The sequence below is a fragment of the Colossoma macropomum genome, unplaced genomic scaffold (genome assembly GCF_904425465.1).
Source record: "Colossoma macropomum unplaced genomic scaffold, Colossoma_macropomum, whole genome shotgun sequence".
NCBI classification, from domain to species: Eukaryota; Metazoa; Chordata; class Actinopteri; order Characiformes; family Serrasalmidae; genus Colossoma; species Colossoma macropomum.
The window spans coordinates 33984475-34006699 of NW_023494795.1; the positions used below are offsets into that span (position 1 = coordinate 33984475).

Genomic DNA, 22225 nt, shown 5'->3' on the forward strand with positions numbered 1-22225 from the left:
ATGGCGGCGGCTCCGGAGGACGATGTGGACCGGCGGCCCATCCGGAGAGCGCGCTCCAAGAGCGACACCCCCTACCTCACCGAGACGAGACTATCATACTCGCTGCAGACAGGTAGGGCGTGCGACGGCCAGACGCGCGCGTGCATGTGTGTCTTTCGTGTGTGTGTGTAGGTGTGTGCGCGTGTGCGCGAGCGTGCATGACAGATGACTTTTCTCGTGCCGAGAAGGTTGAAAGGCAGTCCCTGATTCCTAATGGCACTGTGCACGAGCTCTCGGCTTCAAATCTGGCTGCAGTGAAAGGCGCTGTTGGCCACAGAACCGTACACGAGCACCGCTGACTGACTCAGTGCGTGCTGTGTGTCCCCACAAGCAGGGTGACTTACGGCTTTCTTGATGAACGTCTCGAGGAACGTTTTTCACCGTCCGCCGCGTCGTCACATGCGCGCGAAACTGCACAGAGGGCAACTCGGTGGAAGTTAACGGCGGAGACGGCGCGAGCTAACCGCGTTTTATGACACCGATTCATCGCGGTCGCGTTAACGCCAGCTAGCATAGGCTTCCTCAGGATGCTGTCAAAGCCACTGCGGAATTTTAGTGTAAAGAAACCACAGCACGCCGGCTTATAGCGCGCGTGATCGCTAGTGTCTTCCAGTGCGTATTCTTCAGTGTGTTGTAACTACAGCTAGCGGCCTATACATGCAGAAACAGACTGTCCTTAACGCCACATCTGATTAAAAACCACCCATGCAAACCAGGCACGTGCGCTCGCTTGTGTTGCAGAAAAATGATACAATCATTAAACGCCTAGAGGCCCGATTGTAATCAGTGTTGCTATGGTAACTTTCTCCACACCCGCCACCACGCGTGTTGTTTGATGACGCCGCCGTTGTCGTCTCGTGACGGGTTGTGCTGGAACGCTCTCGTGCCAGAATTTGAGGGACGAGCGTGGCGCGCGACATTGGAGCTGTCCGCCGAACTGAGTTGCTGAAACTGAAACTGTCTGCATGCAGTTGCGTTCGAAAGGCCATTTGGTTGCAGTGCACTCACAGTGACAATGCAGATACTTTGAAATACTCCTTTACCATCCTCGTGTCTATAGGCTAGCTCTCCAACCACTTATTTGTATTCAAACTTACGTCATTCTCTCTCTCTCTGTCTGACTCTCTCTCCTTCTCTCTTTTACTCACTCACTTTCCCTCTTTCTTTCTCTCTCGCTTTAGAATGTGCCACACCCATTCAGCTTGTTAATGCTTGTGACTATATGTCCAAACGTATCCAGACACCCCTACCCTATATATATATATATATATATATATATATATATATATATATATATATATACACAACAGTATACACACACACACACACACACATACATATATATATATATATATATATATATATACAACCCTATTTCCAAAAAAGTTGGGACGTTGTGAAAAATGTTAAAATAAAAACAAAATGCAATGATGTGCAAATCATTTAAACCCTATATTTCATTGAAGATGCTTCAAAGATAACATATCAAATGTTGAAACTGAGAAATTGTATTGTTTTTTTGAAAAATATATGCCCATTTTGAATTTGATGCCAGCAACACGTTCCAAAAAAGTTGGGATGGGGGCAACAAAAGGCTGGTAAAATTGTGTAATGCTTAAAAAAAAAACACCTGGTGGTTAATTGGCAACAGGTCAGTAGCATGATTGGGTACAAAAAAGCATCCCAGAGAGGTTGAGTCTTTCAGAAGTAAAGATGCGAAAGGGTTCACCACCCTGTGAAAGACTGTGCAGGCAAATGGTGCAACAATTCAAGAATAACATTTCTCAACTTAAAATAGCAAAGAACTTTTGCTTTTCATCATCTACAGTACATAATATCAATAAGATTTAGGGAATCCAGAGAAATTTCTGTGTGCAAGGGACAAGGCCAAAAACCAGTATTTGCTGGCCGTGATCTTTGGGCCTTCAGACGGCACTGCATTGAAAAAACAGACATGATTCTGTAGTGGAAATCACTGCATGGGCTCAGAAACACTTCTGAAAAACACTGTCTATGAAAACAGTTTGGCGCTCCATCCACAAATGCTGAATAAAACTCAAAACTTAAAACTTAAACGCAAAGAAGAAAGCATATATAAACAGGATCCAGAAATGCTGCCACCTTCTCTGGGCCCGAGCTCTTTTAAAATGGCCTGAGAGGACGTGGAAAAGTGTCCTGTGATCCGATGAATCAACATTTGAAATTGTTTTTGGAAATCATAGACACTGTGTCCTCCAGGCTAAAGACCACTCAGCATGTTATCAGTGCACAGTTCAAAAGCCAGTATTCATGATGGTACAGGGTGCATTAGTGCACATGGCATGGATGACATGCACATCTGTGAAGGCACCATTAATGCTGAACGATATATATATATATACATGTTTCAGCAACATATGCTGCCATCCAGACGACGTCTTTTTCAGGGAAGGCCTTCATTATTTCAGCAAGACAGTGTCAAACCACATTCTGCATGTATTACAACAGCATGGCTCTGTATTAAAAGAGTCCAGGTGCTAAACTGACCTGCCTGCAGTCCAGACCTGTCACCACTGAAAACATTTGGCACATTCTAAAATAAAAAATACGACAAAGGAGACCCTGAACTGTTGAGCAGCTGAAATCCTATGTTAAGCAAAAATTGGAAAACATTTCACTTTCAAAACTACAGCAGTTGGTCTCCTTAGCTCCCAAACGCTTACAGAGTGTTGTTAAAAGAGGTGATGAAACACAGTGGTAAACATGCCCCCCGTCCCAACTGTTTTGGAATGTGTTGTTGGCTTCAAATTGAAAATGGGCATATATTTTTCAAAAATAATAAAATTTCTCAGTTTCAACATTTGATATCTTGTTTTTGTACTATTTTCAATTAAATATAGGGTTTAAATGATTTACACATGATTGAATTTTATTTTATTTACATTTTGCACAGCATCTCAACTTTTTTGGAAATGGGGTTATATATATATATATATATATATATATATATATATATATATATATATATATTTATTTATTTTATTTTTTTTTGCATTGCCAAAAGTAGCAGCTACAAATAAGCCTAAAGCCACCATGCTCAATGGCAAGCATCCACTAGAAAGATATGAAGCCCCCCAGAACAGTGAGACTTTCTGTGGATCGATGGACCAATATATGGACCAAAATATCTTTGGGATGAGTTGGAATGATATTTGTGATCCAGAACTACTTATCCAACATCAGCAAAACAAACAAACAAAAAAAGTCTCAAAATGAAAACTTTAAAGGAGAGGAAACATTCTTAACTTTTAAAATCCCAGGCTCATTGCGAACTAAAGCCTACTATTGAGCAACTACATGGACTTCAGTACAAACTGGTGGAGCTGTTCTTTGGTTATAGAAGTGTGTAATAAAACTGCCGACAGGCCCTAATCATTTAAGGGGTTAATGTAAAGGGATTCCAAGGAAATTTGGAGCATTTCTATTGGATTATTTATCATGTACTTTTTCCACACAATGTTACATTGTATGACACAATGTAGAGGGCAGTGGCTAAACTCAAATTATGCAGAAAACTAAAAATTGCATTTTTTTTGGACAATATGCTCTTTGTAGCTGAATGCAAACAAATCTTTCAATTTTGTTTCAGCAATTTTCCAGCTCTACTGCTACTGTTACTGCAGCCCCAAAAAATGCCCCATTGTTCACTGTTAGGTTTCTCAAACTAATACTGCCTAACAAACCATCAAATAACAATTATAATAGAAAGCATTGGGCAGGTGCCTTGCAATGGACTGGCGACCTGTCCAGGATGTTTCCTGCCTTCCACCCAGTGACCGCTGGGATAGACTCCAGCACCCCCCGCGACCCAGAAGGATAAGCGGTTCAGAGAATATATGTGTGTGTGTGTGTGTGCATTGGGCAGGTGCTAAAGCAAGTGAGTTTCCAGTTAATAGGTTCATCTGTTTTTTTATTATTATTGTTATTATTATTATTATTATTATTGTTACTATTGGGAAAACATGGCCTCTTTTGCTTCCAAATTCATTTCCTCTTGTCTATCAGCTTGCTCCAAAGACTTATTTGCAGTTAAACTTATGTCTTCTCATTCTCTCCTCTCCTTTACTTTTACCAGACTTTACTTTTAGCTCAAATTAGCTGATCCTTAAATTAAATCCTGCTCTTTGAAATATGCCCAAGGTGTGAGTGGGGTCTGCCAGCAGCCTACACAATTGGACAAACTCCTCTGGTGTTATATTTCTATGCAAATTAGCATAGCAATAATGTTAAATGCCTTAGCACATAACTAAGAATTAATTAATTGGGTTACAGTGTCATAAATACAGGACCAATGCTTAACGCATCATGACAGCATTTGTGTCTTTCTTGTTATTTTTAAGGTGTAAGATATTTGTGACATCACTGCCAGTATAACCAATGAAAGTGTTAAAAATTACATTTTCTTTAGAAAGAGGAGGTAGAAAGAATCACAGAGAGATGTTACTCCTCAGTCTTTGCTACCATTGCCAACTGATACACATGCATAGACACACACACACATACACACACCCTGCAGGCTGTGCTGTTCTGCCACAATGAATTTATTCCAGTGCTCTGGAAACCCCAAACTATGCCCCCACAATGGAGAAAGAGGTTATGTCATCATCTCATTTGGGTGTGTTTAATAATTATTTTTGTCTGGTAAAAGCTACAGAGATAAGGAGTGAGTGCATAACCATCCAGGCCATCTGTGTGTGTGTGCATCTTTGTTTTCGTACATTTTATGGACGCAAATGCCCTGACTATGGCAGGAAAAACAGAGCTTACCTCCAGTGATCAGCAAAACAGTCCTGATTTTTTAAATGAAAGGGCAACTACCTATATATAATAAGAGTTTTTCAGTCTAACCTTAAGCCCAGTTTTGCAATTTTTACACACACACATTTATGTTATTTATATTATTATATAATGTTATGTAGTTTTTTTTATACAATGTCTGGGCATGGGGCCAAATATTGATATTATTTATACGATGACAAGACGTGGGCCTTTGTAAGTCCCATGTAATACATATAGGACATACAGTCAGAGACCACCCTTCATTTTTATTTCCAGTCAAAATGACCCTTAATTACAACTTTATTAATTTTTCAGCATCAAGGGAAAAAAGCAAAAATGTATTTATACATTTATATTAGAAAATTATATTACAAAAACCCTTAACAAGTAATATACAATATTTTTTCAGTTTAGTGTGTCCATCCTTAGCCTTTATTACAGCTGTAATTCTTTTTGGGAGGCTTGCTTTATGTTTTTCAAAAGAAATCTGCACGGATATGTTTCCATACTTCTTGTAAATACCTAAAGTTCAGTCTTTATTTTCTGCTTCTCGCAATCCAAGTAATCAAAATTTAGACACAATAAAATCCATAAATCCTCACTCCACATCTCATATATCCACTTTAGGGGTTCTAGAGTAAATGCTCTTTATTTTTGACCATTTCGTTTTCTCAATAACAGATTCTTGACAGTTGCACATCCTTTCAGATCCATAGTTGTCTTCTGACAGTGGAAGTATGGACAGAAACACCTGTGGCTTTTTTTCAGATCTGAAGCAAGAGTGGAGCTTGATTTTCTGTCAAATATCAAAGCTTTAGGAAGTGTTTAAGCATTAAGAGCTGTTTTGGTGGTCTACCAGACTTTTTGGTGTGAAATTGACAATATAATTGTCTAATCTCGTGTTTTTTCACTTATTTTATGCTGACTTTCTCGTTTCTTATGCAAGTGGATTATCTTATATCTGATCTCCTCAGAAATATCTTTTGAAAAATAAATAACTTGTGTTTAATAGCTATTTTGACTGAAAATGTAATAAAAAATTGAATGAGAGTTGAATGCCTCTGTGTCTGTGTGGGCACCCATGTTTATATGTGTTTATCCTTTGAGAGGGTATTAGAAATGTTTTTTTATAGATTTGTCAGTGGTAGATCAATATTTAGTACTATGCTTGGTGCTGCATAGCAAGTTGTTTGTGTGTGTGTTTGCGCATGTGTGTGTACGTTGAGGCCAATGAGGACAGACAGTCTCAGGTAGGAGTTCTGATACACACGCAGAGAGCTTGCAGGAAGCCTCTGTTCATACTGAGCCCTGCATCTGTGTGTGCGCGAGAGAGAGAGAGGGAGATAGAGTGAGAGAGAGAGATAATCCCGGATGGTGTGAGTAATTTGCGTGTGCGTGTGTGTGTTTGACTGTGTGTGTGCCAGAGGTATGCTAAAGGGGAGCTAATCACTGGTTCACACTGCGTGTGTATGTGTGTGTGTGAGGGATGGGTGTTACATAAGAATGTGGATTAAACAGTAGAGTGCTGTTATCGTGCCAAGCTCGAAACATTTACTTGCATTCAAATATATCAGGCCAATAACCCCTGACCTCTGAGTGTTGTGTCACAGAGCAGCCATGTTGCTACTGTTTTTTTTTTTTTCAATCATAACATGCACCACAAAATTACTTTTAGTGAATAATAATAATTTATGCCACAATAAGAGGAATAACTATTAATTACTGGCTGAAAGGAGCTATATTTTCTTATTCTTGAAAGAATGTGTTATTATTAAGTATTAATTTTCAAAGTTATATAATAAATGTAAACTACCATATCATATGCATTAAAATGTGAACTGTACGCCCTTAAAGCACAGTGTACTGAGTATAAATATAAACACAGAAAGCACCTGGGTTCTTAAGCATCAGAAGGCTTTAAGACTGCAGACAAGGGTTTAGCTGAGCAACAGGGCTGCATGCCTTTAATGATTTTTTTATGAAATCTGATCTGTCCTAATTCAACAATAAAAACAGAAGTGCTGCACTGTGCTATTTTCATGACTACTTTGAATGCTTTAGACAAAGTACCATGTGATGGTATAAAAAGTTTTTTGGCTGACATCAAAGGTTTCACCATTTTACAGCTGCCCTGCTCTGTCAAAAAAGCTATTCTGTGTTGCATCTTGAGGCATAGATAGGATGCTGCACCTGAGGCATATCTTATTTCCATTGTTTTTGTTTTTGAAATGGCCATTGCCTGGAATCTTGTACCGTTCCTATGTACTGGTCATCAGCAAGGATGACATATATTTTCCCCCTGAATACTAAGCTTTACTAAGAAGACATCAGTGGAGGCACACTTCTGAAACATAAACAGACTTGTACACACACATTCAGGGACAGCATTCAATATATATATTCAATATATATAAGCTGCTGCAATATTATCTACACAAAATTAAATACTTACAGTTCATACTGGTTTAAACAGGCTGTGGATTGTTATGGGAGAGTGCCATCTGTTGGGGCTTTGGAGTGATAGTGAAAAAAAAGAGAGCGAGTGAGAGAGAGAGAGAGCACTTTAGACAACAGTCCATGGATGTGCTTGAGTTTGTGCTTGACCCAATTTTCTACTTGTTGCTGGTCTAGTCAATCTCTAGTTTTGTTCTGGAGCTATGAGGCTAAAAAATACCTAAGAAGTAATGAAAGCTGGAAGTAATAATGGAAATAGAGTGGTTTCTGCCACTTTATGTCACTGCATGATACTATTAGTTATGTGCAACCCTGTTTCCAAAAGAGTTGGGGTGCTGTGCAAGATGTGAATAAAAACAGAATGCAATGATGTGCAAATCATTTAAACCCTATATTTACGTGAAACTTGTACAAAGACAACATATCAAATGTTGAAACTGAGAAATGTTATTGTTTTTTAAAGAATATATACCCATTTTAAATTTAATGCAACATGTTTTAAAAGGTTGGGACAGGGGCATGTTTACCACTGTGTTGCATCATCTTTTTATCAAAACTCTGTAAGCGTTTGGAAACTGGAAATTGGAAGACCAATTGTGGTAGTTTTGAAAGTAAAATGTTTTCCCATTCTTGCTTGATACAGAATTTCAGCTGCTCAACAGTTCGGGGTCTCCTTTGTCATATTTTTCATTTCAAAATGTGCCAAATGTTGTCAGTGGGTGACCGGTCTGGACGACAGGCAGGCAAACTGTGGCACCTGGACTCTTTTACTACGGAGCCATGCTGTAATACATGCAGACTGTGGTTTGGCATTGTCTTGCTGAAATAAGCAAGGCCTTCCCTGAAAAAAGACATTGTCATTTTCCAGAAAAAAATTAAAATTTTGGTACATCAGACCACTGGACACTTTTCCACTTCACCTCAGTACATCTTTAAGGAGGCCCAGAGAAAGCAGTGGCATTTTGGGTCCTGTTTATGTAGCTTCTTTTTTGCATGGTAGAGTTTTAACCCCTTAACATTCTAGGTTTATTTCATTCAAAGGCCTATTAATCAGTAACTATAGGGACTTCAATGCAAATTAATAGAGCTATTCTTAAGTTATAGAAGTGTGTAATAAAAATTTAGGCCTGCAGGCTTGTTAAAGGTTGACTTGCGTTTGTAGATGCAGTGACAAGCTGTGTTTACAGACAGTGGTTTTCAGGAGTGTTCCTGAACACATGCAGTGATTTCCATTACAGAATCATGTCTGGTTTTAATACAGTGCTGCCTGAGAACCTGAAGATCATGGCCAGTCAATATTGGTTTTGACCTTGTCCCTTACATACAGAGATTTCTCCAGATTCTCTCAATCTTTTAATGATATTATGTATCATAGATGCATAATCCCAAGTTTTTAGCTGTTTTATGTTGAAAAAGGTTTCTTTTGAATAGTTGCACTATTTGCCCCCATAGTCTTTCACACAGTGGTGAACCCCTCTCTATCTTTACTTGTGAAAGACTCACTGGGATGCTCTTAGCTGTGAGATGCTCCACACATTACACAGCTTTGCCATGTTGCTTCTGTCCCAACTTTTTTTGAAATGTGTTGCTGGCATTAAATTCAAAATTCAAAAAACAATACAATTTCTCAGTTTCAACATTTGATATGTTGTCTTTGTACTATCTCTATTTTTATAGAGTACAGTATGTCTTACAGTGTCAGAAACCATATTTGTGTGTCTGTTTGAGGTTACTTAACAACTCACTGAAGTTTGAGACAAGTTTGTGATGATTCAGATATGTAGAGTGCACAATTCTAATTGGTAGGGTATGAGCTTCCACTACTTTTTTCCTACATCAACCTCATAGCTCCAATGCAAAACTAAAGAAGCAAACTTCAGACAGCAAACATGTTTGATTTGACACCAAAGTATGCTTTCAGTATCATACAGTGACCAGGACTCTCACTGATATTCAGTGACATCACTAGAATTCAGTACTGTTGTTGAAGCCAACATCATTACACTACATTCTGCTTTGGATTCAGTACATTTTGTAAGATTCATGATGGGGGGTCCGGACTAAAACATTTATCATGTATAATTACATAATCCATAAGCTGATGTCAATGTTCATGTCTATATGTCTGTTCTATATACACATTATCTGTATGTTCACTCTTAGTTTAGTATACTTTTATTTGTAAGAATTTGCTGCAGGCAACAGCTGTAAACTAGATATACAGCAACGTGGTTTCAGATAATATCCGAGTCATAATAAATAGGCAGCAACGCTATATAATAAGTTAATGACAAGTTGCTTACCATGTCATGAACTGAACTTATGAAGGGAGTTAAGGGAGGGTACTGGGTTTATGGTTTAATATTTCACTGGACTGGAGGGGGCTGTTTTTCAGTCTGTCTGACTTTTGAGAGTATCGCAGAGACTGAATGTTTACTTGATATAATTAATCAGTTATTTAACTTTGCTAAACTGTTATTTGGCCGTTATACCAAGACTTTTAAAAGTCTTCATATCAGTATTTGTATTGGGATATTACCCTGCGTATTATTTAGTATCGAATAGAAAAGAAAATGTGCGGTGCCGCCTATCCCTAACTACAGGCCTCAGTTCTTCGTTTAGATCTTTCAAGAGGCTAATGAAGTGCCACACAGTTGTTACAAATCATACAATTAGCCTAGCACAAAATGTATTTCAAAGGCATGCAGACAAAGAGAACACGTTGTTTGGATGATGTTTACTTAAAATAATATTTACGACATCAGTATTTAACTTAATTCAAAAGCCTAGTGGTGTGACTAATACACAAGCTCTGTTGGACCAACGGTACCACATAAATATTTTCAAAAGATACTGCCGTAAGCCTGGGCTTGTAGTACAAAGGGGAGCTGGATCACAGGAGAGGAGGGCAGTTTCACTTCAGGATGACTGAATGTTCTCCGACTTCGTTCCGCTTGTACAATCCAGTCCGCGTCTTAAGCACGGCATACAGCTCAACGTCACTATGATGATTTCGAAGGGGTGCTAGTGATGCTACCGTTATGCAGCCACCGCTACATACAAACATATTTAAAGAAAATTAATCCGCGGATAATAATAAAGTCTAGAAATATGACACAGTGCTAATGGCGTCGACACGGAGCTGGATTTGAAAGAAAGTAAAACGAGAAACGTGGCTCATATCAGAGGGCGTGTGAGTGTGTATATACCCTACTCCATCGTACGCAGGTGGACCATTTTCGTGGCTGACGTCGGAGGTTCAGCCGCTGGGACGGGCGGGCGGATCTTCGGCATGGAGCGCGGGCTGCTGTCCCGCGGCCTCTCCGCTCAGTCTGTGGCAGCGGCTGCACATTTTTAGACCCAGATCTGGGGCACAGAGTTCCGTTAACGGCCTCCATGGCGTCCCGGCTCGCAGCCCGAGCTCGAGAGGAGCCATCTTCTGCACTCATGTCGGCGGAGAAGCCGCGTAAACGGAGAGCATTCAGCGTGGCGCGAGCGCGGCTGCCGCAGCCTGCGGCGCCCAATAACAACAACACGCCCTTCATGATCTCCGGACAGATCAAGCACATGTGCAGCAACTGCAGCCGAGGAGACGGTGAGTGTCCACAGACCTGAGTTTTCAGTTAGCGACTGGGAAAAATAGCTGCGTTTGCATGGCCACCGTATCATGTGAAGCTATTGACTATTACGCGTTTAGGTATGATCCCGTTTTCCTTAAGGTGTGCTTTAACTGGTGCACCATTTAATTTAGCATATTTTTGTAGGCCAAGGTGTTTGCTGTGTTGCCTGTGTGTGGGTTCTGATAGTCTGCAAATGGTTAAGGTAGTGCAGGCTAGTTGAGATGGAATATTTCTAAGTAGCTTTCATTGAATTCTGTTTCTTCTCAGCTCAGTGATGTTGAACAGCGAGCAGCTGAGAAACGTTTCGTTGCTAGGTTCGGTCTCCATGAAGACCGAGCAGAAGAGTTTGTGTGCGCTGCACTGAATCCCTCGTTTGTCCATGTAGTTTTACAGCCTAATGTCTGTTTTTTCCATTTGGGAACGTCTGACAGACGCGTTAATTTGAACTTTTCCGAGTGGAAATTTCATCATCTTTATTAACAGGCTGCATTTGTGAGGACTTGGAATATTTGGTTCTGTGTAGCCTGATGTCTGTGGGCCTCTCAGCCTCTTTGAATATACAGAATAAAGCACTTATTCCTATAAAATAGCACCACCACTTCTACTGCTAATAATAAATTATCTAAATTCATGGATTGTATGGAAGAGCAGGACACAAAATAATGTGGATAAAATGTAGCACATTTTATGCAGTTAAACAAGTTCAAGTAAAACATGCTATTAGTTATGTTCTTATATTCCCATAGCAACGTCATCTATGAATTTGACAAGATTTACCTTGGAGTCTATAAAGAGTCCATACTGAGTCCATAAAGAATCTAGAAGTACCTGTAACATAGATTTTTTTCATTGTGTTTTTTGATTACTGAGTTGTTCAAGTCACAGAATTTCCTCCTGTATCATTTTAATCACCGTCTTGATGGCTGTAGTATGCACCATTTTTGAAGTATGTAAACAGCTCAAAGTGAGAGCTAGCCCACCTAAAGTACAGCTTCCACACAATGAGGTTAGATGCAATACAGTGTTACAAATAAGACCCCTAAAATAAACAATGGGAGAAGTCCATATCCCCCACACAAATTCAAAGAAGTAATTTTTTGACCACAGGTTCATCAAAAAAATTACCATAGATGTAATGTGAATAAAATACATGTCAGTATTATTGTGCTGATATTATTTTGTTTTGTCATAATTAAATTTATTTTGATGAATATATTTTTCTCTATTTAGGTTGGAAAGCTCATCTGGTTTAAACAACATAGATCCTCACTTAATTATTTTTATTTTGCATTGATTCATCAGACTTTGTAGAGACTTATAACTGGCCCTTCCATCTATTTTAATTAACCCTGCCTTGGAGTTGTAACCTTTCCTCTACTGTTTACATTTTCATTTGTAATGGAGATGTGTAGTCTGCTTACATAATTCATCAATCAGCAATCATCAGATTCATCTGTATGGGAAAGGGGTCTAAACGCAACCAGCATCATAAAATGTTGCGCGCAATTACACATATCGACCTCAAAGAGGACCCCAAACGTCCCCAAAACTTACATTGTGTAGTAAGTTGTAATACTTCTTGATTTTCTGTGACTTAATATGGAGTGCTTGAATTTTTACATTGTTTAGTGTTCTTTGAAGTGTGTAGGGCAGGACTGCCTTCTGTGCACTTCAGAATATTTTTTGACTTTTTGTAATGACTTCTTCCGTAAGTTTGCTCTTGCACATTGGCCATTTTCTGATGAGTTTATTTTTCTTCTTTACAGCGGAGGGGGCTGAGCGACTGGCTGCAATGCGCTCTGATTCACTGGTGCCAGGCACCCACACTCCGCCCATTCGGAGGAGGAGTAAGCTGGCAACCCTGGGGCGACTCTTCAAGCCATGGAAATGGAGGAAGAAGAAGAGTGACAAGTTCAAACAGACATCTGCAGGTACACACACACACACACACACACACACACACACACACACACATGCACACACATTCATATGCCACAAATAGCAGATGAGGATTCTTACTCTCTGTTGGCATCTGCTAATGTGTGACAGATGGCTGTTGTCATTTCTTTAGTCTTGGAGAGAAAGATGTCCACACGGCAGAGCAGAGAGGAACTGATAAAGAGAGGCGTCTTAAAGGAGGTTAACGAAAAAGGTAGACACTTATACATATCGCCACAAAAAACCTCGTATGATAATAGTGATATGTTGAAATACTAAACAGAAAATCTAATAAGCATGAGGAATATTTTTCTCAGCTGTTGTATGATCAGTTGTGTTTTTCTCTTGTTCTCTCTTTTTTTTAGAGGAGGTAACAGTAGACAGTGGTCATGTTTGTGTGCCTGACATGGACAGACTTACAGTCATTAGTCCTGTATCTGAGACCCAGGAGGCCAGTGGGAGTGGAACAGGTATTCAGCCCATCAGATAAATACCCATCAGATGTCTGCCAAGCTGAATCTTTTTTTTTTTTGATTACCCGATATATTAAATCCTAGTCCTGTTTTTGTCTTTACTGGTCCAGAAAATTCAATGCCAGGGGAAACAGGGGTGTGTCTTACAGGCCACACCTCCAAGCCATCTCCAGCCACACCCCCTGTGAAGCCCATGCCATTGCCAAGTGACATTTTGGACGTGCCGCATACCAAACCAGCAGTGCTGAAGCAGCCACCTGCCTTACCTCCTAAACCTTACAGCAGAATACCCAACCATTTAACAGGTACACGTACACACAAGCAAACATTTTCAGGGTCATTTCCATCTCCTGAGGCAAACACATAATGTCTTAAAGGGTCTAAATTATGGAAAACTGCATTTTTCTTGTTTTGTAATAAAGGGGTTTGATTTAATATCTAAACATAAGACTTGGGGTGTTAATTGATATTATCAAATACTGTGATCATTTAAATAAATGCCTATATTATGCAAATAATTTTTCTTTTTATTTCACATGCTATGGTTCACATTGCTTCATCTTAATTTAACTGTTCTTTATGCACAGTCATTCTAACATTATAACAGATTTTCAGTCTGACAAGTAATTCTATGATACATGCAAATAAAACAAAGAAACTCCAGAATAAAGAATGTCAAACGAACAAGCTTGTCAGGGAGAGGGCAGTGTTTTGGCTTCCAACCAAACAAACGTGAAGAGCCACTGTTACCATCTTTACATACCAATTGTCATTATAAATGATTAAGTAATACTAGAAGCTAGAGTTAGCATTCATGCCGTAATTGTATTACCATCAAGGGCTGCATAAGATATACACTCATGTGGTATTTGTGACTGAATTTGGACCACAGTAAAATTGTTTATCGCAATAATTCTGCAGATGATAATCGTTTGTCTAAATTTACATTAACATCCCAGCTTAGTAAACTTAGCTAAAATTTCAGCAGACTAACAGCTCAACACACTACAGAAAGGTTTAGTTTTTGTCTTTCTGTTACTTCAACACAAGTCTATCAACTTTGTTCATTCAGATAGGAGTTTTTATCCTCTAAGCTATTATTGAAGATGTGGAACAGAAATTTGAGGCCTTCAAAATTTGAAATACCATCACTTATCTGTTTTTGGTAACTGCTAACTGCATTGTCAAACATCACTAAGTTAGTGAAATTAGTTCAGGCATTTTCCACTGATGTTTTTTTTTCCGACTGAAGTGCTGATGAAGTCTGTGTTGTCAGTGCAGAAATGTGAAATGTGTGCTGTGGTAACCAATTTATATTATTAGAATTAGCCATTCATCATCATAATCTAACAGTTCTTAATTTTTACAGATTCCTCCAAATTGTTTGAAACTTTAGAATAGTAGCATTGTATTACAGTTATTATATACATGCATATACATACAGATTTTAAGTGAACTTAAAGGAAATTAAAATACAAATATATAGAATACAGAATGCAGAATATTTCTTGATCCTTCCATCTCTCTCTTTTTCTGACACAGTTGCTTAACACTTGACCTCTATCTGTTTTCCCCTCTAGACACGATAGGAAAACTCTCACCACCGCTCCCTCCAAAAAAAGTGATGATCTGTGAGCCGGCATCTTCTTTTCAGCTCAAATGCCTCCAGCCCCTGAACACACACCTGCACACACACTCTCTCACACACTCACATCCTCTGCAGTATGCTACACTCCCTCTCTCCCTCCATCCCCCCAGCAGCATCATCGAAGAACTCAACAAAACACTTGCGCTCACTGTGCAGAGACTGGAGAGGTGAGTGTGTTTGTTTGTAAATATGTTTGTGTAAGTTAGTGTATGTGTGTGTTTCTGACCCCTCTGCTCTGTGGTGTGAAGCTCGGTGCTACAGGCTGTACCATCAGTGCTGATGGAGAGCGAAGAGGAGAAGGAGAACCGAGACGCAATACACACACCTCTGCCCAATGCACACACACTCACTGCTCACTCCACCAACACCCTCGTGCCCAGCGCACATATGTACAGCACACACACGCATGAAGACGAGGACGAAGATGAGGAAGAAGATGATGACTCTTTGTTTACAAGTATGTGTCTGTTGTCTGTTTTTGGATAAATACAGTAATATCCAAGCCTAAATCTCCTAAAATTCTTTAAGAGAAGTAGCATTAGACAAAAAGGAGACATGAGATACAAGAGGGATAAAAGAGAGAGGATAGTTTAACTGCAGATAAAGATGAGGGTTAGTATTTTGACACAGTATGTGACTTTATTAAGATCTCTACTAAAACTCGAGAAGACACAAGATTACTTTGCTCTTTTTCTCAGGAGAAATGTCTGAGCAGCAGGAGACATAAGCAAAAGTCTCCTTTGTCTTTCCATCTGATCTCATTGTGTAGGAGAAACTACAGAGATGTTAAGATTTTTCTTTCCTCTAGGATAAGGTTACTCACTCCAGAATTATTACTTGTTGGACGTCTAAACAGTCGAAACAATCCATGCATCTTTCAGCCTTTCTCCAGTCACTAAATCCAATCACAAGTGGTCATTGAAAACACATTTGAGATTCGAGTAAACACCTGATTATACATCTCATTGTCCGCTTGTGATCAGATCGCTCAAGGCTAATGTTAATTTTAGGTTTGGACAAAGACAAAGTCACAGATCTCATCAGTAATCACCTCCCCAGCTAATACTAATCCAGCTTTAACAGGGCTTAAACTGTAGGCGGTGAAAATGGTATTTGTGTACTGTGTAGTATCTCGAAGTCTCCTTGTTTCATTTGGCCACATTTGGGCTAAACAAAGGAGAGTGATGTTCGGGCAGCAGAATATGGTTTACCACCTTTCTCTGTTCTGTGTGTATGTATGAGCAGGCACCCTAGCTCTGAGGATCCTTAGGAAAGACTCACTGGCAATAAAACTGAGCAACCGGCCATCTAAGAGAGAACTGGAGGACAAGAACATTCTGCCCATGATGACTGACCAGGAGAGGCTAGAGTCCAGACAGCAAATTGGCACTAAACTCACACGGTAAGATCATGCTCAAACACACATACATACTAGGGATGTGCACAGGTACACAAGTACCTAGTTAACTATTCGTAGTGCCAGTATTTAAATACTGACCAACACTTTTCGGGTAGTCTGTGATGGACTGGCGACCTGTCCAGGGTGTTTCCTGCTTTCCACCCAATAAGTGCTGGGATAGGTTCCAGCAACCCCCACAGCCCAGGAGGATAGGCAGCATAGATAATGTGTGTGTGTTTATTTGTGTAGTCGTTGCATGGTAGTGAGATGGAGAAATGGACAGACCATCAGTGAAACGACGAGTTTATGTTTTAACAGAACTGTAAAAAAATGTGCTCATATGCAAGTAATTATGTTATGGTTTAGCTTTGCTGCTCCGAAACACAAGTGCCTTGATGTGAACATGTGGTCAAGGACACGTTGTTAAGAATGTGACTGAAAAGACAGAGGTAGCTTGGCTTGTAGCGCCTTGCTTGTAGGCAAGGCTGATGTTAACGTTAGGTCTAGAAACAGTTAAAATAACTTTTTCTGACTAACAAATGTATTGGCTCATCGTCCACTGTAGAAGACAATTAATCTCCATAAGCAGTGTTGAACTGGTTAGCTGTAGTTTCAGCTTATTAGCTCATCTGAAGCAGCCTCCATTATGCTACACATCCAACACGAAACCTATGTATTGTTATGAGTGATGCTACAATATCGTGCAGTTCTGTCACCTTTTGCTTTTTGTGTTTTTGCTTCTCTACAGTTTATCTGATATCCATTCATTCTCTTATGGGTATTCAACAATGCAAATTAGTCAGCATCCACATCTCTAATACATATACACATTCATCTAGACACAGACATATTAATTGCAACGTGCTGCAAATTTTGGCATGAGCATTTGGGTGTGTTTTTTACATGTTTCATCTGTTTTTAGGAGGCTTAGCCAGAGACCAACTGCAGAGGAACTAGAGCAACGAAATATCCTAAAACGTGAGTAAAACACTCATGCACACACATAGCTATATACAGACATACTCTCAACTTAACAAAATCTTCTAAACTGTATAGATTTTTGTTGCAAGACGAGTGTCAGAGAATCAGTGTTTTAAGTAATAAAAAAGACGTATACAATGTGTAATGGTGAACAGAATGATGAACAAGAGTAGAACATTCTAAAACTTCTGAGTAAGCTGTATGACATTGAGAATAAGATGATCATAAAATTAATATCAAGAATTTATAATATTTCAAAAGTGTAGATCAAATCACAAGGCAGAAAACCTGACAAAAATAATGTAATTAGATTGTCCATTTTCTTGATTTATTGAATAAAACATAAAACTACCCTTTTGGTGAATAGTTTGTAATATTTAAATGTATGACTTGATTATGGCTCTGACAAAGGGACTTATGAAAACTACAAAAGTTTAACTTATGACTTGGTTGCTATGACCCCTTTAGAGGACAGCATTGTGTAATATTTGTTTATTTGAGCTTGAGCTGTTTCTGATGTCAGTTGAGAACTACTGAGTATTGACAGCTAGAAAGCAAGATAGCTAATCAGCCAATTTGGTCATTTTAGGCTTGGACGTTAATAGATGCGTACAGTAGAAAAAAGACAAATTATTAATCACAATTGTTTATGTACCAGTTGATTGTTTAAAATTTAATGATTGTGACCTAAATATTCCTGATTGTCAGTCCCTTCAATAAACAAGGAAGAGGCAAGGAAAACAAAAAGTTAGCCATGGTTCTCAGTCCCAGACACAGACAGTACATAGACAATACATCAGGTAGATGAATTGAAAAAAAATATCTCGCCTTTTTCTCTTTCTGTGGTAGCACGTAATGAGCAGGAGGAGCTTGAGGAGAAGAGAGAGCTCAAGAAAAGACTGTCACGAAAGGTAAGTCGAGAAGAGGATTTGTCACAAGAGCTGACTGGGCTTTTGATAGTTTCCATGGTAACCTGTATGGTTGTCTGAGTTTATGGAACAGATTAAATTTGTGTTATGCAACATGCTGCGGTTTGTGTGCCTTCATCGTATGTTGCTGAGATACTCTAAAGGACTGTGTGTTGCTTGAATAAGAACAGTACGGGTTTCTTTGATCGCATCTCTCTGCCCTTCTGCAGTTAAGTCAGAGGCCTACAGTAGAGGAGCTGAGGGAGGCAAAGATCCTCATTCGGTTCAGTGATTATGTGGAGGTGGCTGAAGCTCAGGACTACGACCGACGGGCAGATAAACCCTGGACACGTCTTACTGCTGCCGACAAGGTCAGCTGTACATTACTGACATCCTTCATGACCATTCGTTATCAGTGATTGCATTAGTTGTATTGGAAGGAAAATCTATTCTAACAAAGGATTTTCCCTGCTCTCATTGGACGAGCAATGAATTAGGTATGAAGTGCAGTGGGCATTGGTCCTTGCAGTATTTTTTACAGCAGACACAATGTCTGCCAGAAAATTAGGTGTATATCATTATTTAATATTGTCTTTATTGACCTTTAGTCTTTATAATCATCGTATCAGTACCGTTCATAAGCTTGGAATCACCATTAAAAAGTTTGGAATCACTGTTTTCAATTATATGAAACCAGTTTATTGAAGATACATGTACAGTACAAAACGATTCTGTTATGATGCTACAACTATACTTCATAAGTTTCGGCTAATTTATTGGAAGCTGTAAAACTTCAAAAATCTTGAGATGTGTCCAGAATGATGAAAAGAGCTGTAGATGTGAAACACTCCGAATGAAAACTTAATTTAACATCCAGAATGTCTTTGAAAAGTGGTGATCCAAGTTAGAGGCAAATAGCTTATTAAGTTACTGTAAATAGATAATAGTAGTAAATTTGAATATTTAACAAGTAAACAGTTTTTGAACAGTGTATCAGTTTAAAACTGTTAGCAGTTGTTATCGAATACAGAGGAAAAAAGTTAAAATTCTAACTCTTCCATTGTGGCTGGCCTAATGGCATGTTGCTTTAGCACTATCAACTACTGATTTAAGCCTTTATAACATCCCTGGCTAAATATCACCCAAATTTTGAGCTTAATAATGTGTCTTATGTTTTCAAATATGGTACTTATTTCCTCTGGCTTAGAGAACACAGAATCCATTATTTCCATAAACAATCTTAAAGGTTGACTCGTCAGACCACAATACATATTTCCAACGTGCCTCAGTCCATTTCAGATGAGTTCAAGTCCAGATATTTTTTGAACATTTCACAACGTTCCTAGTCTAAAATGGTCCCTTCCCAATGTGTTGCAGACATCAGTTTCAGAATCAGTGTATATTTATAAAAAAAAAATGAAGCTAATCAGATAAACTTTATATCAGATTTAACTTTATATTTTGTTCAAATACACATTTTTATTTGCATTTTAACTGCAGTCAATTTTTTAGAATTGGGTTTATAATTTTGTAAAACAAAAATGCTCACATGCACAATCTTGCAGACCACCCATGTAGTGTTTTTATTTATGTTTGTGTTTCTTATAGGCTGCCATAAGGAAAGAGCTCAACGAGTTCAAAAGCACAGAGATGGAGGTGCACGAGTCAAGTCGACATCTAACCAGGTGAGTGAGCTAAAACATGCATGTGCATACAGAACCCTCACATAAACATATGCTCACCAGTTTTCTCTCCGTTTCCAGGTTTCACCGACCATAGTGCTGACTGCTGAGCAGCAGCACAGGGCATTACCAATGACCACAAATTCCCCATTGGGGTTGTACTGAGTCTCTGGTCTGGGAATGTGCTGGGATCAGCCCATAAAAGGGGTTCTACAGTGGGACTAAATGCAGAGACTGCGCTGCCATTCTGATCTGAGATCAGGAGAAGATATGGATCTGCTTGTGAAAGCCCCAGAGCACTAAAGCCCAAGACAACCTGACCTGCCTTCACTGACCAGTTCAGACTCTCATGATGTATGTATGTTTGTATGCTCTGGCTGAAAGTTTCAATTCAGTGTTCTATTGTGCTCTGGCAGTACACGTAAATATGAGTGATTTTATTCTGTGCCAACAACCTTTGAAGATAGAAAGGAAGTGGGTGTAAATCTGTGCACGTGGCCCTGTACTGGGAATAATCCAACATGTGTGAACAGGAACAACACAGAAACATGAGGGAACTTTAATACAAGTTGAAGAACACTATCAAACACTATCTTACATCCTGGAATATTATCTGCCTTTTATTTACATTTTCTCTCTCTCTGGAGTTTATTTTACCTCTGTGATGACTGATGTCCTTTTCTGAAAACAAAAAAACAAAAGAATAGGATGCTTTCATACCATTCTGTCTATGATGAAGGAGATCTCCCGTTTGACTGACAGGACTGAGCAATAATTCGTCTGAGTAACGTCTAGTTTTGATGCACATCATGTCTTAATTTCATTGTTGGTCTTAACTGTCAGGCTGCTACTGAGGGACTCTCTGGTTTGCAGCCCTTTTACTTCTGCTTTTTTTTTGTTTGAGAAAGTTTCTGGTAGTAGACACGTGCTAAAGCTGGGCACTCCAATGATGTGCTCCACAGAGGGTGTGAGGTATCATTTGGAACACACCCACTGTCTGTCTCAGCTCTGTTTACAGGGTGCGGCATTGCCTAACCCAGGCAAAAACAATGACTCGCCAATGTTTGTGACAAAAATAATTTACCATAATAATATTTTTATTTTAGATTTTCATTCACACAAAACTTGTCAAGGTATACAGTTTGTGAAAATATTTTACATCCCTTAAATATTTCAATCCACTTTGATATAGAGCATTAAATAGGCACTGGTGAGAGCAAGCGTCCATATGGGTCAAAGTAAGAGCGGGTTAAGTAATGTTAAGAGTGGTGCGTTTTGTTTACAGTCTTGCTGTAATGCTCCTCTCCTCTGCTGCTATGGGACTGAGAGAATCCATGAAAGGAGGAGGTGCATGTCTTGTTCTAACATATTGTTGCTCCCTGGATGATGTATGCAGTTTCTGATGTAAAGAGAACTTATTAAAAAAAAAGATACATTTAAAGTAAGTGAAAGTTTGGGGCTGTTCTGATCTTATGTCTTTCAGTGCCTCTACAGTAGAGATTAACACTGAAACCTTACTTGAAAGCTGACTGTTTCATGTTATTTAACTGTACTGAAGATAACTGCTTCTGTGTGGGTCAGAAAAAAACAGCTGTCTGGACTGACAAAGCCATAAGTCTACAGAATATCACGGACTACTCAGAAGCGTCTCTGTTCCCATGTACTATATTCCATTTCCACAAGCATTAAACAGAATGCATGGGAGTCCCACAGTATTTGTGCCACAGATCAATGGCTTTGGTCACTATGGCATCTGTGTTCTCCTGCGGCATCTGCATGGGAAGAAAAAGGCACAGTAAATACAGGAATCAAATAAAGTTATTACAGTATGACAATTGAGGGAAGACACTAGTACATGCACTCATATTAGGATATAAATTGTTGGCCTACAAGCAAAGCAATCCAAATAATGATCGTTGGATTCACTAGCAAAGGTTGTCAATTTGTCTCAATGGCAATTTTTAGTACTTGCATTTTGTTAATTGTGTAATTTCACTAAATTTTAATTTGTGACAACTATCTGAAATGCTATGATACTGAACTGAATGTAATATTCAATGAAACTGTCAGCTTGCATAGCAAATTAGATTATTTAAAGGAAGTGCATTCATTAAGGAGTATATGAATTTCACAGTTTTGGTTAGGCTGAAGGTTATGAGTGTGTGTGTGACAAAGCACTCAGATGGAACACCTGCAGAAGATATCATGAGCTAATATTTTTGTATTGAGAGGGTCATAAATAACTTGGACAAATCCACAATGAGA

At 39.0% G+C, this 22225-nt stretch overlaps 2 protein-coding genes across 4 annotated transcripts in view; one reads left to right on the forward strand and one right to left on the reverse strand.

Annotated features, from left to right (window-relative positions):
- On the forward strand, positions 1-21388 carry phactr1 (phosphatase and actin regulator 1). Of its 2 annotated transcripts, none has more exons than XM_036582275.1 (13): positions 1-112; positions 12698-12862; positions 13003-13083; positions 13235-13339; positions 13453-13647; positions 14923-15157; positions 15239-15447; positions 16236-16392; positions 17312-17367; positions 18220-18281; positions 18509-18649; positions 19887-19963; positions 20042-21388. In XM_036582275.1, exons 1-13 carry the CDS (start codon positions 1-3, stop codon positions 20055-20057), a joined length of 1611 nt encoding a protein of 536 aa, XP_036438168.1. In that variant the 3' UTR covers positions 20058-21388. The 2 variants fall into 2 exon arrangements, with proteins under 2 accessions (XP_036438168.1, XP_036438167.1); XM_036582274.1 differs by lacking the exon at positions 1-112 and adding an exon at positions 10283-10906.
- The window catches only part of tbc1d7 (TBC1 domain family, member 7), a 7213-nt gene continuing 6027 nt past the window's right edge, over positions 21040-22225 (reverse strand). For both annotated transcript variants that reach the window (XM_036582276.1, XM_036582277.1), the window contains exon 8: positions 21040-21732. In XM_036582276.1, the coding sequence (XP_036438169.1) occupies positions 21646-21732 (87 nt within the window). In that variant the 3' untranslated portion in view covers positions 21040-21645. The remainder of the gene's footprint in view (positions 21733-22225) is intronic.

Coding starts and splice junctions, on each gene's coding strand:
- phactr1 (XM_036582274.1), top strand. CDS start 10,708: ATGGCGTCCCGGCTCGCAGCCCGAGCTCGAGAGGAGCCATCTTCTGCA. Junction 13,648..14,922: donor AATACCCAACCATTTAACAG/GTACACGTACAC, acceptor TTTCCCCTCTAG/ACACGATAGGAAAACTCTCA. Junction 17,368..18,219: donor GCAACGAAATATCCTAAAAC/GTGAGTAAAACA, acceptor TTTCTGTGGTAG/CACGTAATGAGCAGGAGGAG.